A 20,546-nucleotide genomic window follows, 5' to 3' on the forward strand; every position below is an offset into this window, starting at 1 on the left:
GTTAGGAGGCCGAGGCAGGAGAATTGCTTGAACCCGGGAGGCAGAGGTTGCAGTGAGCGGAGACTGCACCACTGCACTCCAGCCTGGGCGACAGAGCGAGACTCTGTCTCAAAAATGAACAAACAAAAAAACAAAAGGAAAAAAAGAAAACGGAGACCCATAGGACAATATCATACTTGAAAATGATATATAACAGGAAGAACAGGTTACAATAAATTTAGGAATGCTTCTAAAAGAACTATCTTATTTATCACTGCATCATCAAAGCGATATGCACCGCACAGATTAAGAACTTCTCTAGTTAGATGCAATATTGATTAACAATAGGCCTTATGGAGTTGGTCCAATAGTCTAATCACCAAAATTTGCATTGGTTTGATAGAAAATCAAACCAACGATTTTCTGAACAATTAACTTACAGTTAAATCTCAGAAAAAGAAAAGGTTTAAAGGTTAAAAGGTCTCCTTCTTTCTTAAGCATGGAAGAAGAAAAAAAAGACTCCCAAATGCAATCACATAAGATATATACTTCCATATTATCTAAGAGACAAAAATATGTAACAACTTCTGATCTTTGACAATTCAGCTATCTAACAATATTCCAAATAAAATGTACTATGTGTAATTTTTTTCCCTGACATAAAGGATCCACAAATTGAAGATGGTCTATCAGAAGAAAAAAGCTTTTAAGAAGTTGAGTTTAATCATGTCAATCCCAAAAGAACTTGCTTCCTTTCCTTTTCTGTTTCCTCCCATCTGATATAACAAAATAAATACACCACTTGGAATCTTACAGAATGGTGGTGTGCACATGCTTATCTAATGTAGACAGGCTTAAATAAGGGATCACCAATGCTCTGAGAACCACTTCGGGCCTAAAGAAATAGAGGATACAGGCTCTCCAAAACGGCCTGAGAATTCTGTAATGTTCGCTATCTGGCGTTAACTAGCAGTGGAAAGGCATCTCAGTGATGAACGTATGGGAAGCAGCACCACGCTGATATTGGAATTATTTTACTCTTCTTCCACAGACAAAATTTCTTATTTCCAAAAAAGACAGCTCCAACAGGACTCTAAATCTATTACAGATATCAAGGTTCTAACACTGAAAGAGCAGAATCCAAGTCCGTTTTAAATGAACAACTTTTCTCTGCTGTGTATTTTTTCTATATTGAATTGGGGTTTTCTTTTCTTTTTTTTTTTTTTTTTTGAGACGGAGTCTCGCTCTGTCGCCCGGGCTGGAGTGCAGTGACTGGTTCACAGCTCACTGCAAACTCCGCCTCCCAGGTTCACGCCATTCTCCTGCCTCAGCCTCCCGAGTAGCTGGGATTACAGGCACCCGCCACCTCGCCCGGCTAGTGTTTTGTATTTTTTAGTAGAGACGGGGTTTCACCGTGTTAGCCAGGATGATCTTGATCTCCTGACCTCGTGATCCGCCCGTCTCGGCCTCCCAGAGTGCTGGGATTACAGGCTTGAGCCACCGCGCCCAGCCGGGGTTTTCTTTTGTACAAAATAACAGAAATGAGAAACACAGGCAAAGATACAATTTCATATCTAAAATTTTAAGTGTAAATATTTGAAATCTAATAAATTCATTTTCTAGATGGAAGTTCAGATTTTACATTCTTTTCCAGAATGCAAGTTAAAACACACTCCATATTGTCTTGTATATAGCTAAGCACTCTTGGCCCTCAGATTCCATTCCTTCATTTTTGATCAATGATGCAATGAATGGTCACAGTGGTCACAGTGACTATCAGCAAAGTCTGTTTTGCTCCCAACATACTTCCCAAAATGGGAGAGAACACCTTAACAAGGCCAGTGTTGTTTACTAGAGGTTACATCGCACAAGATGGACAGATCTTATGATGGACAATAGAACATTCACTCTGACAGAAAAATTCCTCATCTGCTCACATAGGGGCACAAAATGAATGTTCTAAAGCCTGGTATCCAATTTTCTGGCTAAATACCAAGAAGTCTTTTTTGGTCTAGAGAGCAACTTTCTATTTTTCTAGACTCTTTTATCATCTTTTTTTTTTTTTTTTTTTTTTTTTGCCTGACAGGAAAAGCTGACCTGCCTTCAAAGTGTGCATCATCTTTTGAAATAGGGATCTGCAAAAAATATTCTTCCTAGTAAACTCGGTGTCTCTACCTGTTTAAAGTAACAGCTGATACCATGCTTACCCAACTGACTCCTAACAACCTTCTTCCAAACAGCAGACAAAGCCAAGAGTAAACAGCTGGGTAACAGGTTTAATTGTCTTTCCACTTCACTGGGAGACAGTGGCTTTGGAGCTAGGTAGAGATCTAGACTTCAAAGCTAGTCCTACCACTTATTAGCTGTGTGACTCTAGGGAAGTTTAGAGTCTAGACCCAAACCTAGGTTCTTCTGTAAAATGGAGATAATAATTCAACTTACCCTACAGGGGGTGTTGCAAGGCTGAAATGAGATGAGGTATGAAAGAGCAGTACCTGGCACCAAGTAAGTACTCTGTATGTGTGAGTTGTCATTTCACTGTGGTGGCTGACCCTTTTGCTTTTGACAGAGTATATGTGACAGACTTTGCTAGTACATAAGGATAGATCCGCATTTTGTAGGGCCCGAAGCTTAATTAGAGGGAGGGGTGTCTCTTTAAAAATACAAAATTGAGTATAAAAGTGAGTATTTACATAGAATGAGAAAAGAGCTGCAAACACTAGAGTGCTGAAGAAGATTCAAACCTCTTCTTCTGAGAATTCTGTAGATAATAATCTGAAATACTTCTGAAGAAGTGCTTCCTAATTGAAACGTGGCATCCTATCTAGAACACTCTACAGCTCCTGGCGCATATAGGAGCCCATACAAGTAAGGGGTCCTGAAGCTTAAGCTTTGTCAGCCTAGAGGGAATTCTGCCTCTGAAAGTGTACAATATAGATTTTTCACTTACTTATTTTATTTTTATGTCATTCACCTGGCTTTTGGCTTGTAATATTGTAATATTAATTACATCCTATGTTCTATATCTTTGCAAGCAGATTGTTAGACCAAAGTTCCTGATATTTACAAGTCCCTTAAATATAAATGGTTATATAGGAATCACTGTTTCATCTGACGATCCCCAGTGGCTACAGAAATCCCACGTTCCATTTCATCCTGCTACACTGCTTACAACCTTCTTCCCAACAGCTGCTTCACCACATTCCTTTCAGTGGAAAGAGACCAATTCATTCCCACCCCAAACACCTTGTGGTCACATCCTGTTGTGTTCCACACCACGCCAAACTACAGCCACCTGTGAGATGAGTGGCCCAGAAGGAACAGCATTATAGGGAACATCACTCATTGAACCCCATATTTTATGTTCCTTTTAAGGCAACAGAAAACCATGAGTGCTCTGAATATAGAGCAGCAGTATTCAGACAGTGTTCATGGCCATGAGAAATTCTTGCATCTGGAGGAGGAATAATAGTAACAACCTTTCCTGGCCAGGCGCGGTGGCTCATGCCTGTAATCTCAGCACTTTGGGAGGCCGAGGCAGGCAGATCACGAGGTCAGGAGTTTGAGACCAGCCTGGCCAACATGGTGAAACCCCATCTCTACTAAAGATATAAAAATTAGCCAGGCATAGTGGTGCCCGTCTGTAATCCCAGCTACTTGGGAGGCTGAGGCATGAGAATCACTTGAACCTGGGAGGCGGAGGTTGCAGTGAGCTGAGATCACAACATTGTACTCCAGCCTGGGCAACAGGGCTAGACTGCCTCAAAAATAAAAAAAATGATAATAAAAAATAACCTTTCCTTTTTTCTCTTCACCTTCAATGGATATACATCAGCGATGAAAGCCTGCTTAGAAATGCTGAGATGTGCAGAACATACAGGACCCTGGGTTAGAGACAGTTATGACCTAAAGGTGCTGTTTGCTATAGTGCTTCCTTAACCTATAATGCCTCAGATGCCTTGACTACAGCCTCCATTAAGATTTAAGGTATTTAATGAAACCACATCTAACTCAAATTATCAAAATCTCTTTTCTGAACAATATGTGTTAAAACTACCTCTAAAAAAATTATCTCTAAAGACACAGCAATAACTATTACAAATCTTTATTTTTATTTTGAATGTGTTGCTTTTGGAATTTCTCTGTGGAACAACATTTTCTGTCTTAATAAACAAAGGCAAAGTTGAAGACATGACAACCATTCTCAGGTAGGTAATGGAATGCAGAGGTAGAAAGATCACAGGCTGCACAATAACCAGAATGTGCTTTAGGTTCTAGTTTGTCACTGACTAGTTTTAAGATCTCAACCTAAATACTGTTTTTGTGTGTAAGTTTCCTTATCTATGAAACATAGGCAATAATTCCAATCCTGACGCAGTCTCACAGACATATCCTATGGACAGAGTGTAGAAAGCAGTAGGCGTCTACATGGGATGAGGAGGTAGCTGAAAACAGTATGTATGAATGTATTTACATGACATTCTCTTAACACTGCTAAAGAAAAAAGTATAGTTAAGTAGCCCTGGATACAAGGAATTTTGGTTCTTAGTATCAGACTTTATTTAAACATTACCCATATGGTGAACTTCAATATATTCTTGGAGATCAAAAAACACTTTACTTCCTACCTTCTCTTATCCCACTTTCCTTAATATCACTACATACCTACATCAACCTATCAATCAATCAATCAATCAATCATAGTACTTACTAATTTGCTATCATTACTTCTTCTTTTTCTTAGATCCAGGTATCAGCTTTATTACCTACTAAATGCAGGTACAGGCCAAGCTGGAACCCCACAGGCCTCCCTCAAGGGTGGGTTCCTAAGTCAGGGAGGGTGAGGGACATATGCTGAGGAGCAGCTATTCCAAAAAAGCTTTATCGATTTCTTTGTTGTCTGTACAGCCTGAGAGCCTCATGACGAAAGGGACAGTGCTTTATAGCTCTTTATATTCCTGATGGCTAGCACAGCATTTGAACATAGAAGATATCTGGCAAATGTGTCCTGAATGTAAATATGAATTAATAAGAAATCACCATGTTTAAGTATAATTATGGCATGTTCCCTGGTCATTTCCAGACCATATCATTGGAATTTATTTTAAACTGACACAGTAGTTAATGAAAGTCCTTAAATGTGTTTTTGTTCATTATTCTATTCATACCTTTTTTTATTTTTTGAGACGGAGTCTGGCTCTGTCGCCCAGGCTAGAGTGCAGTGGCTGGATCTCAGCTCACTGCAAACTCCGCCTCCCAGGTTCACGCCATTCTCCTGCCTCAGCCTCCCGAGTAGCTGGGATTACAGGCGCCCGCCACCTCGCCCGGCTAGTGTTTTGTATTTTTTAGTAGAGACAGGGTTTCACCATGTTAGCCAGGATGGTCTCGATCTCCTGACCTCGTGATCCACCCGTCTCGGCCTCCCAAAGTGCTGGGATTACAGGCTTGAGCCACCGCGCCCGGCCTATTCATACCTTCTTAAAGCAGCTGAAGAAAACCTTGGATTTCTTGTTGCTTTCCCATTTTCTCTGAAAGCTTTTCTTTCTTTTTTTTTTTTTTTTTTAAAGACAAGGCCTTGCTCTGTCACCCAGGCTAGAGTGCAGTGGCTCAAGTGATCCTCCCAGCTCAGCCTCTTGAGTAGCTAGGACTACAGGCACAAACCACCATGCCCAGCTAATTTTTAACATTTTTTGTAGGGACAGGATCTCACTATGTTGCCCAGGCTGGTCTCAAACTCCTGGCCTCAAGTGATCCTCCTGCCTTGGCCTCCCAAAGTGTTGGAATAATAGGTGTAAGTCATGGCACCTGGCTTTTTGTTCATTTCATATGAATGCTTATTAAGTATCTCTTATGTACAAGACAGGTAAAAGGGTCTAAAAATTATTAAGATAACATTCCTCCACAAAAGAGCTGTCATGGTAATAGGGAGTTTTTTGTGTTTTGTTGTTGTTGTTTTCAGTTTAAACTATACTACAAGCCAAAATGATGTATATATTTGATCTAAAAGTGGCACACAAGCTGTGCAGTTATAAGTTAAAGAGTAATTAAAGCTGGAGGTCTGCCTAGAAGTATGATGGCTAGAAAGATAAGAGCAGGAGAAAGCCCCAAAAGTACACTGGGACCAGCTGGCAAGGGGCCCTGAAAACCATGGGAAGGCATTTTCCTTCATCCTTCAGGCAGGGAGACTCACTGGAAGCTCAGGAGTTACATAGCCAATATATTTTTAGAAAGTTAATGGTGATAGCAGTGGGGATGGATTATAGAAGGTAAAGAAGCAGAGATGAGTTAAGGTGAGAAAAGATGTCTTAAATTAGAGTGCTGAAAATAAACATGGGAAAAAGGGTTATATATCACAGAATATGGTGAGGAACTGACAGAACTGACTTAACTGGCTGAGTGTGGGGAAGGAAGAGGTAAAAGAGAAGGTGGCTGGAACTGAGGTTTCTAGTCTCAGTAAGGACAAAACAGGCGATCAGCGCATGCTGGTTACACACACTGAGATAGGGCACAGGAAAAAGGACAAGGCAGTCTTTTCAGAAGGCAGAGGAGAAAATGGGTTTGGTTTGAGATATTATCAATTTAAGGCACCTGTGGAACACCCCATGGATGTCTAACGGTAGCTGGCAATCTGGACGGACAGTGAAACTGTAAGCTGGGGGCTGTGGGGAGGGACTCACCGAGTATCTGTGCAATGAAAGAGGAGGGAAAGGTCAAGGGCAGAGATTTACCTTGACAGTCAGCACAGATATAAGCAATAGTTAAAATTCATTAAAGAGGGAATTTTATTTGGGAACAAAGAACGGCCAAAGTTTAGATGAGGAAGAAAAGCCAGTGAGTGAAGATGAATGTGGTACAGCTCAAAAGTAGAAAGGGGTGAGGTGCAGTGGCTCACGCCTGTAATTCCAGTACTCTGGGAAGCTGAGGTGGGAGGATCACCTGAGGTGTCATGCAAGATGAAGTTCTAGAGATCCATTGTACAACAACATGCATACAGTTAACAACACCGTAATTTACACCTAAAAATTGGTAAGAGTCAATTTATTTTATGTGTTTATTTACTGCCCCACCCACAAATTCACCAACCAAAAAAGTCTCCTTGGAAGAACCAATGAAAACAGTTGCAAGGGCTGGGCGCCGTAGCTCATGCCTATAATCCCAGCACTTTGGAAGGTTGAGGTGGGCAGATCACAAGGTCAAGAGATCAAGTGGTGGCTCACGCCTGTAATCCCAGCATTTTGGGAGGCCAAGGTGGGTGGATCACGAGGTCAAAAGATCGAGACCATTCTGGCTAACACAGTGAAACCCTGTCTCTACTAAAAATACAAAAATTAGCTGGGCATGATGACATGCGCCTGTAGTCCCAGCTAATCAGGAGGCTGACGCAGAAGAATCATTTGAACCTGGGAGGCGGAGGTTGTAGTGAGCCAAGACTGCACCACTGCACTCCAGCTTGGCGACAGACCAAGTCTCTATCTCAAAAAAACAAAAAAAGAAAAGAAAAGGAAAAAGAAAATAGTTGCCTGTGTAATTTATTACTGTATAATCCATATCAGTTTGAAAATACTTAAGTCTGAAGTCCATAAAAATAGTCATCGTTCCCTCTCCCTTCTTCTACCAGTACAACAGATTTAAAAAATAGGACCGTTCTTATTGATTTCTTTAAAAAAAAAAAAAACAAACCCAAAACAAACACCCATGAAAAATGTACTTTACTATAATCCCAGCTACTTAAGTAGCTGAGGTGGGAGGACAACTTGAACTCAGAAGTTTGAAGCAAACTCAGGTAACACTGCAAGACCTCATTAAAAAAAAAAGAAATAAGAAAGAAAGAAACAGAAAAACATACTTTAAACCTAAGCTAACCAGTGAATGACAACAATAAATAGTGGTATTTGTGCTCTTATATCTTTTGTTTATTTCTATGTTTAAACTCTTCTCCCTACCACAGCACAAATATTTAATTCATTTCTCAAAAATTGGCATCATTCTTCAAACTAAAAGAATGAATTAAATGTAAACATCAGCTCACAGAAATTTAAATGTACCTGGCAAATTCTTACATATGAGTTATTCCAAAACCAATATATCTAATATCTGCACAGCACTAACACAAAATGTGAATTTGCTTTCTATATTATATATTCTAGTCTAAAACAATATGTCTATTTAAAACATTAGAGAAAATATTCCATGGTAATTAAAGTTCCTAATAAAACATTATAAAATACTTGTTTTCATAGGATTCCTTTTTTTTTTTTTTTTTTAAGACGAGGTCTCACTCTATCTCCCACGAGTGCAGTGGTGCAATCTTGGCTCACCACAACCTTTGCTTCCCGGGTTCAAGCAATTCTCCTGCCTCAGCCTCCTGAGTAGCTGCGATTACAGGCGTGTGCCGCCACGCCCGGCTAATTTTTGTATTTTTGAAGAGACGGGGTTTCACCATGTTGGCCAGGATGGTCTCGAACTCCTGACCTCAAGTGATCCGCCCTCCTCGGCCTCCAAAAGTGCTGGGATTACAGGCATGAGCCACCATGCCTGGCGAATAGGACTTCAAAATATATTTTAGTTGACAAGCTGTGAGGATTCTTCATCCTTACAAAAACAAACAGGGCTCCAGCTACACTTATCAGAATCTAAGAGTTAAAAGTTCACCCATTGTTTTATAAAGATGTTAATGTACTTTCAGGATGCAAACAAAAATATTGTAAATAATATTTGTCACAAGAGAGGTTGTAATCTGTAATCCTTGTGCAAGAACGGGGGAATGTATTCACTCAATTACTAGAATACAAATATTATATTCTTAAATTTAGGGCAGTATTTTCTCCTGATATAAAACCATTACACAAGGCTGAATAAACACCAGGAATCAGAAAAATCCAACAAATATTTATTTTAAATAAACTAAGAACAAACACCGTACTCAAAACCGCTGCAGGTGGCTGGGTGCCGTGGCTCACACCTGTAATCCCAGCACTTTGGGAGGCCAAGGCAGGCAGATCACCTGAGCTCAGGAGTTCGAGACCAGCCTGGGCAACATGGCGAAACCCCATCTCTATTAAAAATACAAAAAGTAGCCAGGTGTGGTGGTGCATGCCTGTAGTGGTGCACGCCTATAATCCCAGCTACTCAGGAGGCTGAGGCACAAGAATTGCTTGAACCTGGGAGGCAGAGGTTGCAGTGAGCAGAGATTGCACCATTGCACTGCAGCCTGGAAGACAGAGTGAGACCTTGTCTCAAAAAAAGAACTGCTGCAGGTCCAAGAGTTAGGTAGACAATACAACCTCTGCCATCAAGAAATCTGTCATTCAATGGGTGAAGAAAAAGTGAAGTACCTAAAACACTAAACAAACACTAAACAGAGTAAGAGCAGACAGTACAAGAAATGTGAAAGGAGATGAATGCATATTTGTTTGGAGATTAGAAAGTGTTTTGTGAAAAAAGCAGTGTTTGAGATGGGCCTTGAAGAATGAACAGCAGGAATGTAATGGGAATAGACAGAAACAGGAAAAGCAGTATTTTGGATAGGGAGGAAAGAATACGAATAATGACACAAAAGCAAAAGAGCACAAGTATGTGTCAGCAACAAGAAACAGTGTAGGATAATGGGCTTTGGGTACACATACTGATGAAATGAGCCACAAGAATATAGTAGTATGCCAAACTGGTCAGACCCGGGGTCTTGGTGAAGCCCCCTTGCCACTGGACCCTCTATTATCATTCACCCAGATTCCCTGTCACTATCCACTACAAATGCTGAACAGCTGTGATACTACATTCTGATGGCCTATTAAAGATTAGCAGATGTCAACCAGCTGAGAGGGAAAAAGAAAAGAGGCATTCCCAGACAGAAGACCCAGGAGGAAACCATAACTTGAGAGCCTGAGCCACTGTATGTCATGGGGAGGAGATGCAAGTGCAAGGAGGTTGCGGGTTGGAGCAAGGGAGAATATGGCAGGACTGGAGACAAATCATAGAAGAACTAGTCTTCTATGGTGAGGGTTCTTCTTTTGGACTGTCATAGACTCCACTAGCAGTCACTGAAGTCAGGACGAATGATCAACCTGGCTCCCTCAAGGAGGATCTTAAGGAGTACCTTTAGCAGATTCTTGTGGAGGAATGGCCCAGTATTACCCCCCTGGGCACAATGGCAGATACAATTTCTATGCCCCAGCAATCAAAGTGGTAGGAGCAGGTAGCATACTGATTCACCTCCCCGACCCTTTGACAAGTACAGGGGAAGGATGAGCAGCCAGGAAACATGTGGGCGCTCTTCACTAAAGCTGGGATGGGAGTAGGACAGAAGGTAAGGACTGGTAGCTAGTGGGCTCAGCCCAAGGGCTCTTATCTACAAATGTGCCCACAGTGTCACAATATGACTCTGCATTAAGTCATTAGTGAAAATGTCATAAGGAACTATAAACTAAGATATTATATTTAAGAATTTCTCTATCTTAGTGTTTGAACTTGCACATGGGTACTTTCGAGTGTACTTTCCATCTTCTTCTGTCTCTGTCCAGCTCTCTGTCATTCTGAGTCTCTCTCACTGTCTTTCAGCTCTGTCATTCCCCCTCTTCATTTCCTCCTGCTCCCTCTAAGTCTATTTAAGTTATAAAACTAAATGAAAGCTTATTTATAAAACAACATTTATTCCTTCTTATAGATGAATGAGAAATTTTATAGTTTTCTAGCATATTTTAACTTCATTTTTTCTTGTTGTTTTATTAGTTATGCACCTCTCCCCCTCTAGATTTAGAATTAAAAAAATCCAAATATCTCCCATTTCAAGTATAGAGTATCTCTAGAGTCTAGATATAATGGTAGATGACTTCAAGCTAACTCTGCTGAAGATAGTTAGAGGTCTCTCATTTAATGTTACTTTCTCCAAATTCCAATATTGCTTACTGTACTGGGCTTACTACTCTCCTATCTAGCTTTGACCTGCCCTTTACAGCCTCAAATCCAACCAAGTGCTTCCATATATCTTATTCTACAGTCTGACCGGGCATACCCCACAAGTCACTGAGCACTCAGGCTCTTCTATTTTCTGTGTGGAGTGCCTCTCCTCATGCCAGCCCCTACTTTTTTACCTATTAAAATCTTACTTTTACAGCAAGACCCAGTTCAAGTTTATTGTCCTCCTAAAAGCCTGTGCCAGCTTCTTTAATAATCACATTCCTTTCCATTGTCCCGTACAGTTCCATAGCTAGTTGTCTAAAAGCCGATTTTCCCCCAAATGAGTGAAAGCTCCAAGAAAAAGAACCATGTACTTATTGACTGCTGGATTTCCCCTGGCAAATAACCATATGCCTTATATATAGTATATACTCAATAAAAAATTTATTGAATGAATATTTACTCTTGGATAAAAGCAATACATACCATATTGATGTATGATTAGGGTCATACATCAATGACAGAATTAATTTCTTTTCATACAAGTACAAGGTGATCAAGAAAACAAGGGATGTCTACTTTGTATTAGAGTATGATAGCCAGCTTGGGTCTTGAAGTGAGAACTCACGTCATAAATCCTAAAGCATTAGAACACATTCAATTATTTAAATCCTCTTTATCTGAAAGCTGTGAAACAAAAAACTTCCATGTACTTAAGAAATAAAATAAGGGGATCCTAGGAGGAAATGAGAATAGAAATTCCATCCCTGTTCACTAATTTTAAGGATTTCATTAACAATATAAGCCATTAAGCCACATGAAAATGTGCAAAAATGAATTATATGTAGTTCAGTGGAAAAATAGTTTATCTTCATTAAAAATTGCAGTATCAGTGGGGTGTGGTGGCTCACACCTGTAATCCCAGCACTCTGGGAGGCCAAGGCAGGTAGATCACCTTAGGTTAGGAGTTTGAAAACAGCCTGACCAACATGGTGAAACTCTGTCTCTACTAAAAATACAAAAATTAGCCAGGCATGGTGGTGGGCACTGTAATCCCAGTTACTTGGGGGGCTGAGGCAGAAGAATTGCTTGAACCCGGGAGGTGAAGGTTGCAGTGAACTGAGATGGCGCCCTCCAGCCTAGGTGACAGAGCCTGACTCCGCTTCAAAACAAAACAAACAAACAAACAAAAAAAACAAGAAGAAGAAAAGAAAAGTAATTGAAAATGAATAGTGCTACTTCAGTGAATGCATCAACGATAAAAAAGTGAAACAGCCAGGTGTGGTGACTCATGCCTATAATCACAGCACTTTGGGAGGCCAAGTGGGAGGATCTCTTGAGCTTAGGAGTTTGAGACCAGGCTGGGCCACACAGTGAGACCCCATCTCTTAAAATAAAATAAAAATAAGAAAGTGAAATAGCCTTTTTGCTGATATGGACAAAGTTTCAGTGGTGTGGACAAAGTTTCAGTGGTCTGGACAGAAGATCAAGCCAGCCACAAGATTCCCTTAAATGAGAGCCTAATCCAGAGCAAGGCCCTGACTCTTTTCAATTTTATGAGAAGATGCAGAAGAAAAGAAAAGTTTAAAGCTAGCAAAGGCGAGTTCATAAGGTTTAAGGAAAAAATCTTTCTCCATAACATAAAAATATAAGGTGAAGCAGCATGTGAAGCTGTAGCAAGTTATCCAGAAGATCTGGCTAAGATCATTAATGAAGGTGGTTACACTAAGCAATAGATTTTCAATGTAGACAAAAAAACCTTCTATTGGAAGAAGCAGCCATCTAGGACTTTCATAGTTAAGAGGAGAGAAGTCAATGCCTCACTTCAAAGCTTGAAAGGACAAACTGACTCTTCTGTTAAGGGGCTGGTGCAGCTGGTGACTTTAAGTTGAAGTAAATGTTCACTTCCCATTCTGAAAATCCTAGGGTTCTTCGTAAGAATGATGCTAAATCTGCTCTGCCTGTGCTCTGAAATAACAAAGCCTGAATGTCAGCACATTTGTTTATAGTATGGTTTACTGACTACTTTAAGCCCATTGTTGAGACATACTGCTAAGAAAAAGATTCCTTTCAAAATACTACTGCTCACTGGCAATGGACCCAGTCGCCCAAGAGCTGTGATGAGGACGTACAAGGCCAAAAATGTTTGTTTTCATGCCTGCTAACACAATATCTATACTGTAGCCATGTTTCAAGGTGTACTGCCACAGACAGTGGTTCTTCTGATATATCTGGGCAAAGTACAAAGAAAAACATTCTGGAAAGGAATCACCATTCTAGATGCCATGAAGAACATTCAGGATTCATGGGAGGAGGTCAAAATATCAACATGAACAGGAATTTAGAAGAAGCTGATTCCAACCCTCATGGATGACTTGAAGGGATTCCTGACTTCAGTGGAGGAAGTAACTCTAGATGCAGTGGAAATAACAAGAGAACTGGAATTAGAAGTGGAGCCCGAGATGTGACTGGATTGCTGCAATCTCATGATGAAACTTGAACAAACGAGGAGCTGCTTTTTGTGGATAAGCAAAGAAAATGGTTTCTTGAGATGGAATCAACTCCTGGTAAAGATACACTGTTGAAATGACAACAAAGGATTTAGAATATTCCATAAACTTAGTTGATAAGGCAGGAACAGGGTTTGAGAGGACTGATTCCAATTTTGAAAGTTCTACTGAGGGTATAAGGCCATCAAACAGCATTGCATGGTACAGACAAATCTTTCATGAAAGTAAGAGTCCATCAGTGTGGCAAATTTCATTGTTATCTTATTTTAAAAAATCGTTATAGCCACCCCAGCCTTTAGCAACTCCTACCCTGATCAGTCAGCAGCCATCAACATTGAGGCAAGACCCTCCTACTGGCAAGAGATTAGAACTTGTTGATGAGGCTCATATGCTTGTTAGCACTTTTTAGCATTAAGGTATTTTTAAATTAAGATATATTACTTTTTTAAAGAAGTAATAGCGCTGTGCACTTGAAAGACTACAGTATAGTGAAGTATAACCTTTATACACCCCGGGAAACCAAAAAATTCATGTCACTTGCTTTATTTTATATTCGCTTTATGGTGCGGGTCTGGAACTGAACCTGTGGTATCTCTGAGGTATGCCTGTGCTTACTATTTTTCTGTGGAATAGAAGCAATATTAGCCTCCCAGTTAGGAAAAATGGTTATTTGCTATCTGTTTCCATGACTCCTGTTTCTAAGTTATAGAAGACAGAAGTTCTAAACGTTTATGACCATCATACCAAATATAAAGCAATATCCTAGTTTAGTATCAGAAAGCTGCAATGACGGTGCAGATTCCAGACCCAGACTGCCCTATTCCTTCGCTTAATGGCTGTGTGACTTTGCCAGGCTACTTAACCACTCTGTGTCTCAGGTTCCGCTCCTGCCAAGGGGGAAAACAATGCACCTATTCCATGGTTTGTTTTGAGCACTAAATAGGTTATCAAATCTGAGCTCTTTAAAAACTGCCTGACACACAGTAAGAACTATTTAGTCTTAGTATTAAAAATTCTCCAAGATTAGTTAGCCAACGGAAGATCTAAGTTAATTACTAAGTAACTAACTTAGCTAATAACTAAGGATTATGAATGTGGGCCAAAAAACCCCACCAACATGTATGGAATTTTCTATTTGATGGCAGTCACACTATTAGCATCAAACTCTTGTGTGTACTTGCTCTGTTTCTACAAAGTCCATTCCACAGTTAATGCTCTTGGAGGGCTAGCATTTATGAAACATGGGTCTCATAAAGCGCCACGTACAACAGAATGCTTATTAATTTAACTAGCTGGTAATTTCCTCTCCAAATTTCCATCCTTTAGGCCATTTAAAAATCTTTTTCTTCTCTCCCTTTATTTATAAAGCATATAAAAGTTGAGGAGTAACTGACAAGAGCACAGACTTGAGGGAAAGAGCCCTCCATGCCTGGCTGACAGACACGCCATAGCTTCTGACACTGGAGCAGGGTTCCATAAAGATGAGCCCAGCTTTCCTCATTGTGTATTCTTTAGTATGGCCCCTCATGCAACCCAGTTTAACTTCTCCGGGATAAATATGCAGGTTTATTGCATGTGTCTACAGGCCTGTTCTCCTGAGCTTCCAAATGCATTTTATTCATGCTGACAACTATGACTGAAATACAAATTAAGTCTGGATAATGGTGTAAAGATGGTAGTTGGATTTTATTTATGCTGAGTGGTCAGGGGATCAGTTGGGGTTGGGGAAGACACACAGTTAGAGAGAAAGGCTTTGGCCTGACTTACGTGTTATTCTTGCTGGCTGCCAGATGCTGAGAAAATTCAAACTGGTCCAAATAGAGCTGCTGATGGAGTGGTGGTATGCATGGGCTGCACAGATTTTCTGGCACCAGAAAAATTTTTTTACTTCTTACAGATAGGCTGGGCACAGTGGCTCACCCCTGTAATCCCAGCACTTTGGGAGGCAGAGGCAGGCGGATCATGAGGTCAGGAGTTAGAGACCAGCCTGGCCAACATGGTGAAAACCCATCTCTACTAAAAATACAAAAATTAGCCGGGCATGGTGGTGCATGCCTGTAATCCCACCTACTCGGGAGGCTGAGGCAGGAGAATTGCTTGAATCCAGGAGGTGGAGGTTGCAGTAGGCTGAGATCGTGCCACTGCATTCCAGCCTGGGCAACAGAGTGAGACTCCATCTCAAAAAAAAAAAAAAAAAAAAAGAAAAGAAAAGAAAAGAAAAAACGGCACCTTTCTGCTTAAGTAGGAACGAAAATAACTACTGAATGTTTACTATGATAGGTGTTTACTGAATTTACATGGCTCATAATATCTTCTACAGCTATGTGACCTAGGTGTTGTTAGCACTAAACTCTGTATGAGGCAACTGAGTCTCAGAGATAAGATAATTTGCCCAGGTTCAAAAAGCTCCTAAATGGACCAGGATTCATACCTAGCTCCTGTCTGATTCAATTCTGCTCTTTGTAAAAAACAAATTATTAGACAAAGACTATTTGGAAAATATCAGAGTAGTTGAGAACTTAAAAGTACATTTATGCTTTTCATTTTTTCATTCGGTATTTAAGTTTTGCTTCCCTTTACAGAACACGCTGCTTTTCAAATTAGCAGGAACATTCTTAGAAGAATAAGACGTGACAGGGTGTTTATTGCTGCTTCTTGGGTGGTTGTGGTATGCAGCCTTATGATTAAAACTATGGTTAAGGTATGGCGCAGTCCCAGCGTGACACATCTGAACGTGTTTTATGGTTTGAAGGGGGAATTACCAAGGTTTTGCAAACTTTAAAAACTTGTGCAAGACCTTCATTGTGGTTTATATATATAATTGTTTTGAAATGTAGAAGTACTACCTAAACATGCAGTGTTCTCAAAACCGAATCATTCATAATCCTTAGAAACCTAAAACAAGAAGCTTAATGATTTCTTTACTGTAATGATACCAGCAACTAGAAACACAGCAACTTCAAGGCACTGGTTAATAACTTTAACCAATTATTTCTCCTAAGAGTTCTAGGAATATTATTTTATCCCTTTGCAGAAACCAAAATATGAAGATACAAAATTGAGGTTTAAACTGAGTTTTTGATAATTAGTGAACCCCAAAGGGAAAAGAAAGATGAGTAATGAAGGGGACTGAAATGGGCACTGGTCTACTGGATGTTAAATGTCATGGAGAAATCAGGAAATAAAGACTGATTTGCAGAGAGGGCTGGCGTTAGAAACTGTGTTGTGGATGCTATATGTATATTTTTATGTTTTTAGAAGATAGAACAATACTTGTAAAACTGTTTTATACAGAATTTAGCTCAACAATATATGTATGAAAATGGAAAACGCTAAGATAATATGCTAATAGGTAGCTAGCATTTTGTGACAGGTAAGAGCAGTTAGTTTCAGACTCATGTATTATAAAGACAAAGACGTATTATTTTAACAAAATACGTCTTTTTTGAATATTATATAAAAGGCAGATGTAAAAAATTTGAACTCTAAGAGGATGCACTCAAAAACAGATTACAGGTCAGGCGCAGTGGCTCACGCCTGTAATCCCAGCCCTTTGGGAGGCCAAGGCAGGAGGGCTGCTTGAGGTCAGGAGTTCGAGGCCAGCCTGGCAAACATGGTGAAACCCTGTTTTTACTAAAAATACTAAAAAATTAGCAGGGCATGGTGGCAGGCACCTGTAATCCCAGCTACTCGGGAGGCTGAGGCAGGAGAATCACTTGAACCCAGGAAGCAGAGGTTGCAGTGAGTTGAGGATCACACCACTGCACTCTAGCCTGGGCGACAGAGTGAGACTCTATCTCAAAAAAACAAAAAAACACCAGATTACAAAAGATAATAATCTCCCCAGGCCTGAAGGAAAGCAGTATGCAGATACTTGAAGAGCATATATCGGCCCTGGGCACCAAGATATTGTTCATACATGCCGAATAAAGATTTATTTTTGGCACCACAAAATCAAATGTGTTCTTAAAAACATTATTTTCTTAATATTTTTCTGTAGGCAAAAATATCAAAGAAAAGAATCATAAAATGATCTCAGAAAAAAAGAAAACCATAGGAAGAGAACTGTCACGTTCTGTGTTTCGAATTCACAGATGGATTTCTTACTGGAGGTTAGAGCCTTTCAAATCTCTTGTCATTCAGGATACGAAATTCTAATCTAGTGGTGTGGCCAGTTGAGGCTCAGACTAATCAAATACGCTGACTAGCTGAAACAGGAGGTGCTTCACTTCCTTACTTCTGGTTTACATCTCAAACTGGCTCCTACTTGCAACTTTTGACAGTCACTTGCTGTGTATGCCTTGAAAATGCCACGGTGTGGGGTGAAGAATTGTGGGCACCTAATTGAGTTTACTAGATGAAAAGTTCCACCACCCTGACTCACCTCAGTCTCGTCTGTCTTTAGGGAATGGCTGAATTTTATACAAAGCCTATTTATAAACCACTGCAAGTGATACTTGCATTCATCTTACACTGTGACATCATTTCCTCATCAATAATTTAAGCGTAAGAAATGGATTAAAGGGACTCTGAAGGGACTTCTCACACAGGGAAAAACAGAAACCAATTCAACTCTTCAAAATACTAATTCAGTCCTCTTACCTTGTTCTTTGATCTGACGAATTTGCTTCACAGTTTCTTTTAAGATTGCACATTTGTCAGGTTTGAAGTTAAAGTTGTCTATATCATTAAAATTTGCAAAAATCAGCTCTGCAAGTTCTTCTATATATTTATTTTCCTGTTCACGATTACGTTTTTCAGTGCTCCTTTTGGGGCTTAAAAGAAGAAACACATTTTTTTATGATGTATTTGAAAAAGCGCTATTGTGAAAAAAATGAATGTGTTAAACAACTTTAATACAAAGATAGCAAACAAAAGTTACCTATATCAACGCAGAAATACCTTGGGGGGGAAAGCACAATTTTCCAAAAGTGTTTTTCATGTTTAAAAAAAAAAAAATCAACCTAAGCCCAGTTTGTAATGAAACTATCTGTTCAATGTGTTTGGCATCTCCCACTGGACTGTTCGCTTCACGGTGACCAGGACTGTGCTCACCACTGTGCTTAGTGCAGTACTTGAAACAAGTGGGCATCAAATTAATTGACAAATAAAAAAAGGTAAAGGAGGTTATATTTTAAATTTTACTTAAGATTAGTAAAAGGAGCGAAGTTAATCCAGTTATAATAGGAATAAATTTCAATAATTTTTGGTAAAACATAAAAAATAAAACCAGATATTTATAATTTTATAGACGTCTTCAGAATGTTAGTAAGCAAACCAAACAGCCTTTTTAGGTAATGCAAAAAGTCACAACACAGCTAGAAACAAAAGCGAAACTGACCCAGGAAATATGTTAACTGTCCAAGCTGAATGACATGCAAAATATAAACAAACAGTCCAATTTCAACTAAAGTTTAAAAAGTTAATGGAATGGAAAAATATCGAAAGAGGTAAAATCTTCTCATTAGAATGTGACAAAACAGTAAACTCAAAAGTTCCTTTTCAAAATAACAGCATGCAATTATTTTCTCAAGCGCAAAGGGGGGCCCATTAAATGACATTCAAACAGTACAATAAGGAAGAAAAGCAAGTTGCTTAATGTAGCAGCTTTCTGTATTTTTATATATAATTATTTGTATATAATATTAATTTAAAAATTTCTGGATTCACAATAGACTTTCATATATTCGTCTCTAAATATGTCTGATTTTCATGAAGTAATACATAATATAATACAATGTCTCTATTTTATAGTGTTTACACAATTTGTTCAAGATCACCCCACGAATTACTGGCAGAGTAATTCAGAATTTGTGTTTTTTACTAAGTCTCATTTTTACCCGTAGCTTCCGTTCTTACAGCAAAAGGGAAAGAGTGGCTGGAATGCTTAGAATAGCCCAGTTCCCATTCTGGCCCCCTCCACTCATGCCCTCCCGCCCTCACACAAGGTAAGAAATAAATGACAAATAGGTGAGAAAGGGAAGTTGTGTTCAAAAGCAACCAGAGGGAGGGCTCAGAGACCCGCCACTACAGCCCACAGCTGGAACAGTTCCCATTTTCTCCCACTGCCTCCCCAGGTAGGGTCCTGACTATTAAAGGCAATCTGACAGACAGAAGTTTGTGGTTTACCAGGAAGTACTAGGGAACCTAGAGGAGCTGGGGGCTGGGATGTGGAGAGTGGAGATTTAATGGGCTTGATGTTTTGCTTGGCAACTAGAAGGGGAAAAGGGAATATAAAATATTGGTGTTTTGCCCTTTCTCCTGCTCTGCCTCTCTTGATGACTTTTCCTAGCCCTCTTCCCTACTATTTCATGTCTGATGTTTTTATTGTCCATTAGGTAGAAAGAAGGTGTTGTTTTTATTTAATTCTTAAAATTATTTACATGATTTAAAACATCGAAAAAGTGAAAAGTCTCTCTTCTACTTTTGATGAGAATTATTTGCCTAGTTCTCAACCACCGAAACAGGTAGCAACAATTACTGTTTCTTGATTATCCTAAAACAATAGATTCTTTTTTTCTTCCTTGTTTATACTAATGGTAGTATTCCATAAACATTTTCTAAACCTTGCTTTTCATCTGTAACAATATTCTTAAGATTGATTTTTTTTTCATATTAACCCATAAAGAGCGTCCTCATCTTTATCCCAGCTGCACTGTGTTCCAGGTTCTAGATGTACCACACTGTTTAACAGATATTTAGGTTTTTCCGAATCTTTTGCAATTTGAGTAACCTCATATACACATCATTTTGTATGTATGAAAGTATGTAACAGGAAAGTTCCTAAAAGTGGAATGGCTAGTTCAAACAGGATATGCATTTATAATTTTGATACTGCCAAACTACCCTACATGGGCATTATAGCAATTCACACTTCCACCCATAATATATGAGATGAAATCTGCTTTAAAATTGTTTGTTTTATTCACTGAAGAGTCACATTCTTTGTTCTCAACTCAGAAGTACATGGGTTTAACATTTTATGTCATTAAAAATAAAACAACAAAAAATAAAACCCATTATAAAATTAACAGCACATCTTTTTACTATAGGATCTTCTTGTTAAAATGCTGTGTAATCTAACAGAAAAGGTGTGAAAAACTCAGAATTATTAAATAAATTGACTCTAAGAGTCAAAAGATATCAGAAGTTTACAGCTTT

General features: G+C 39.3%; 1 protein-coding gene across 12 annotated transcripts in view; it reads right to left on the minus strand.

The window, feature by feature from the left end:
- Positions 1 to 20,546, minus strand: part of NCOA2 (nuclear receptor coactivator 2) — a 306,182-nt gene that overhangs the window by 92,117 nt on the left and 193,519 nt on the right. For all 12 annotated transcript variants that reach the window (XM_033203006.1, XM_033203007.1, XM_033202998.1 and 9 more), the window contains one exon: positions 17,988 to 18,160. In XM_033203006.1, the coding sequence (XP_033058897.1) occupies positions 17,988 to 18,160 (173 nt within the window). The remainder of the gene's footprint in view (positions 1 to 17,987; positions 18,161 to 20,546) is intronic.

Source organism: Trachypithecus francoisi, unplaced genomic scaffold, assembly GCF_009764315.1.
Source record: "Trachypithecus francoisi isolate TF-2019V2 unplaced genomic scaffold, Tfra_2.0 Lachesis_group7, whole genome shotgun sequence".
NCBI lineage: Eukaryota > Metazoa > Chordata > Mammalia > Primates > Cercopithecidae > Trachypithecus > Trachypithecus francoisi.